This window comes from Bison bison, unplaced genomic scaffold (genome assembly GCF_000754665.1).
Source record: "Bison bison bison isolate TAMUID 2011002044 unplaced genomic scaffold, Bison_UMD1.0 scf7180017864153, whole genome shotgun sequence".
NCBI classification, from domain to species: domain Eukaryota; kingdom Metazoa; phylum Chordata; class Mammalia; order Artiodactyla; family Bovidae; genus Bison; species Bison bison.
Window position 1 is genome coordinate 1,811,117 of NW_011494725.1, and position 4,657 is coordinate 1,815,773.

The 4,657-nt window shown below is 52.9% G+C and overlaps 1 protein-coding gene across 1 annotated transcript in view; it reads left to right on the forward strand.

The window, feature by feature from the left end:
• The window catches only part of CTIF (CBP80/20-dependent translation initiation factor), a 288,329-nt gene that overhangs the window by 35,877 nt on the left and 247,795 nt on the right, over window positions 1–4,657 (forward strand). The window contains 1 exon segment of the mRNA XM_010840964.1: window positions 3,274–3,475. Within this exon segment, the coding sequence (XP_010839266.1) occupies window positions 3,296–3,475 (180 nt within the window). The 5' untranslated portion in view covers window positions 3,274–3,295.

A 4,657-nucleotide genomic window follows, 5' to 3' on the forward strand; every position in this document is an offset into this window, starting at 1 on the left:
CCAGTGTAGGAGATGTAAGAGGTGCAGGTTTGATCCCTGGGTGAGGACTATCCCCAGGAAAAGGACATGGCAACCCACTCCAGTATTCTTGCCTGGAGAATCCCATGGACAGAGGAGCCTGGCGGGCTACACCAGTCCATGGGGTCTTGCAGAGTTGGACACAACTTAGCACGCATGCATACCTGATTCACTTTGTTGTACAGTAGAAACTAACGCAATGTTGTAAAGCAATTATATTCTAATAAAAAAAGAGGCAGTGAGGTGCAGGTCGACTGGAGCTCCGCTGTGTGATCTTGGGCAAGTTACTTAACCTCTCTGAACCCTAGTTTTCTCTTTTTGTATCGATTGCATAGAGTTACACTGAGGGGTAAGTGGATGAAGGCCTTGGATGGAGTGCTGAGGAGGGTGCTGTTCCAGGCTACCCGTGCAGGAACATTAGCAGCTCCTGTTATTAATAGGGGTTGCCATATTCATACCCCTAGACTGAGACTGGGTGAATCCTTTGCCCACTCACTGCTGTTAAAGCCAGGGATTGGGCTAGTTGGCACTGGCCTCTAAGGTACTAGCCCCTCGTGAGTATAAGGACCCTGAGACTGGGCAGGTGGAAGGAAGGGGAAAGTGACTTTGGGTGAGGGACACAGTGTGAGCAAAAGCACAGAGGCAGAAAGAGGATCCCGTGTTAGTGGTTTATTGTCACAAACTTAAAGGCTTAGAATGATGCCTGTTTATCATCTCACAGGGCTGGAAGTCAGAAGCCCCTCTCGGTATAGCAGGAAGCTGAAATCAGGGTGTCGGTCAGGCTGAGTTCTGGTCTGGAGGCTCTGGGAGACAAAACCTGCCCCCAAACTCAGGGCTTGTTGAATTTACTTCTTGCTGTTGCAGGCCGGAAGCACTTTTCCTGATCAGTCATTGACCAGGAATGTCTCTCAGCCTCTCAAGGCTGCCCACGAACCTTGCACACATTCCTTCTCCTTCAGGCCAGCAACTCTGTCTCTCCCTCCAGCCCCAGATGTAAGGGGCTCATGTGATTGGGTCAGGCCCTCCTGAATACTCTGAGTCTTCAGGTCTGCTGACTTGGAGTTTAATTACATTTACAAAATCCTCTCCCAGGAGTTCCTAGGTTAATGTTTGATTGAGTAACTGGGAGAAGGTGTATGCTCAGGGCTCTCTTGAGTTCTGAAGCCTGCCACACTTGACTTACATTCAGGACAAAAAGCAGAGTGGCCAGGGGGCAGGAGGCAGCTGTCTGAGCGGTGGGGTTGGTGGTAGGAAGGACCTAAGACCACTCTGGGCCTTGGGTGGCAGGTGGAGGAAGTGGCCCTCGCACCACTAGGCACACTTATTTCAATCTGAGCAAAGTGCCTGCCTGCACACTCACCGCCACCCAGGACCCCATCCCTGGGTTCCCCCAGTCTGAAGAGAGCACCCAAGCCTGAAACCATAGTCTCCTCCCTCTGGGGCAGGTGGACACACCCACGAGCCCCGAGGTTACTGAGCTCAGAAGCCCAGCACCTGCCCTCTGTAGCTGGTCTGGGGTCCAAGGGAGGCTGGATCTCATGCAGCAGCCAAGAGCCAAAACCTGAATCCGGAAATCAGCTGGAGAACGTGTGTCCGCTTGCGTGACCATCCTTCCCGTGGTCCACGCAGCCTCCAGGGAGCCTGTCGAGGGTTTGGGGGAGTCAGCATTCACGGTCTCGCAGCATTTCTGGAACCCCTCGGGCCGCTTCTTGTCCTGTTTTGGATCCATTACGATTGAAAACTCAACAAACTCTTAAGTGTTGGTGAATAACTGTGTCCTAAAAAAGCTCTCAGTAATCCAAGGTTTTGAAATTCAAGTGTTCTCTAAACATACTAGGAAGTTGTCTTTATTATCCACAACACGTTCAAGGCTCCGAAAGCCCTTTGTGGTCTCAGCCCGTGCATTTACTTGGGTCTTTGTTGAGCGACCTCACTCACTTCACTTTGTGTGTCTAAGGCTGGTGATTTGGTAGAGGACCCTTGTACTAGTTCTGATGGTGAAGCCGTGTGCAGTCTCTGCTTTTTCTGCTCAGTCTGCTCCCCCTGGAAAGCACTGATTTCCAGACAGTGGAAGGGACGCCAGACCAGCTTTAAAGCCCCTTCCTGTCAGGAGTAGGGGTTGGGGGGTGTCCCTGCTAGGAAGGGACCTAGTGGTAAGAATGGTTCTAGCTTTCTCAACTTCCAGGTGGGCTGTGGGGAGCTTTGAGGACAAGAGTGGACAGTGGAGGTGTCCCTGCAGGCCTGGGCCCCTGCAGCTGCTAGGTTAACCAGTCCTCTTGGAGACGGACAGCTTTTTATTTTTTTTAAGCAATGCCTCAAGGCATATAGGATCTTAGTTCCTTGACCAGGGATGGAACTTATGTCCTATGCAGTGAAAGTGCAGAGTCCTAACCCCTGGACTGCCAGGGAATTCCTCCTAGGGACAGCAGTTTTATTGGTGGACTTTAATAGATATCCATAGAACACTGGTCAAACTTTATGTTAAGCTTCTCAGGGAGAGGGCCTGAGCTGTTACTGAGGGCGTCATGCTTCTATGGAGGGTGACCAGGCAGTGTCCAAGGCTGAACCATGCCCTCCCAGGCAACCCGCTGGGCCTTACACATTGTATCATTAAAAGCTAGTCATGTCCTTAGAGACTGAGTATAGCGTGTGTCCTACTGGACACATCATTAACAGGGCCGCAGAATCACGTTATCGCCTACCGTCTTCACCAAATTTAGGAATAGTCTGGTGTCCAAAAAGAAAACATGTCTTTGGAAGGAGGTATTCCTTGGAGGCGCAGGCCCTTTAAACCGTCTGTGTCTGGGGGACCCCCTGTATGTCTCAGTGCTGGAGTTAGGGACATAGACACCTGCGGTTGGTCTTATTCTGCTTTATGATAGATTTTGTTAACTCCATGTTGGGAAATGGGGCTGGAGTGGTAGGCTGGGTCCAATTTTCCACTTTCTCCTGAGTGGTAAGGTCTAGGTATGAACTGACACCCAGCATGGCGCCAGTTACAATGCTGGACAATTAGGCACAATACTGGCCCTTCTCTGGGACTGAGTCTCCTTCCCGACCCCCCAGGAGGAATGACAGCTTCCTCTTCACTCGATAAAGGCCAGCCGGCACCCCACTGACTGCTCGAGAGCTTGGGAGAGGGCAGGATGGATGAGGGAGTGCCTCCGGGAGGGGGAGGGCTTCTCAGGTGGGGTCCCCATCTCTGCCTCCAGCAGCATCGTCTCACCGAGCCCATCTGTCCTCTGCCTCCCGCAGCCCAGGCCCCTGAGTGGGAGGGATGGAGAACTCTTCAGCAGCGTCCGCCTCCTCCGAGGCCGGGAGCAGCCGCTCCCAGGAGATCGAGGAGCTGGAGCGCTTCATTGACAGCTACGTGCTGGAGTACCAGGTGCAAGGGCTGCTGGCCGACAAGACGGAGGGTGACGGCGAGAGCGAGAAGACGCAGTCCCACGTCTCCCAGGTAACACCACCCAGGAGGGCATGGGGCTCGGCAAGCTCAGAGGGGTGCTAAGGGGCCCTGGCTCCAGGCAGCGTCCCTGCCAAGTGCGGCCCTAGATTGCCAAGGTGGGGATGGCCCCCTAACCAGAGTGTGGGATCCAGGCAGGAAGCCCCCGGCTGTGCACTCCTGGCCCCTCTGACCCCACTGGGCAGCTTGGGCCTGGCAGACTCACAATTCATGGAACCCTCGTTTATTGAGCACCTGCTGTGTGCAAGGCACTGCTCCCTGCTCCATGAGCCACAAGCTCATGTTCTAGCAGACATCTGATGATTGAAGCTCATCCAAAGGCACACCATCAAAAGTCTGTCACTTCTGAATGGGTCCTCTGATGTCGAATACAGGCAGTTGTTGGCAGCCAAAGATCGTGTCTCTCAGGCCTCACCCAGGGCTCTGTGTGCCGGACCTCGTGACGCACATGAAGCCTTCAGACCAGAATCTCAGGTCTGAAGCTCTGGAGCTTCCCTGCTGCTGGCCAGTCTGTGGCAGCCCTGGTGGAAGGTGAACTCTGCTGAAAGACTGTGGGTTGAGATTTGGAAGTTTCCACTTCTCCAGAGTAGAATGTGAACCATTAACGGAAGCGACCATGTCAAGTGTGTCTTTGCTGAGCATGATAAATCCTCAGTAGATCATTGTTCAAAAGTTGGTTCCATATTGCTTCTAGCTGCCTGTGTGACCTCAGGCAAGCAGACCCCTCAACTTCTCTGAGGCTTGGCTTTCTTATCTGGTGAATGAGGATGATCCTGCTATCTCAGGAATGTTGGAAGTTCAGAGGTGATCAGATCAGATCAGATCAGATCAGTCGCTCAGTCGTGTCCGACTGTTTGCGACCCCATGAATCGCAACACGCCAGGCCTCCCTATCCATCACCAACTCCCGGAGTTCACTCAGACTCACGTCTATTGAGTCAGTGATGCCATCCAGCCATCTCATCCTCTGTCGTCCCCTTCTCCTCCTGCCCCCAATCCCTCCCAGCATCAGAGTCTTTTCCAATGAGTCAACTCTTCACATGAGGTGGCCAGAGTACTGGAGTTTCAGCTTTAGCATCATTCCTTCCAAAGAAATCCCAGGGCTGATCTCCTTCAGAATGGACTGGTTGGATCTCCTTGCAGTCCAAGGGACTCTCAAGAGGCTTCTCCAACACCG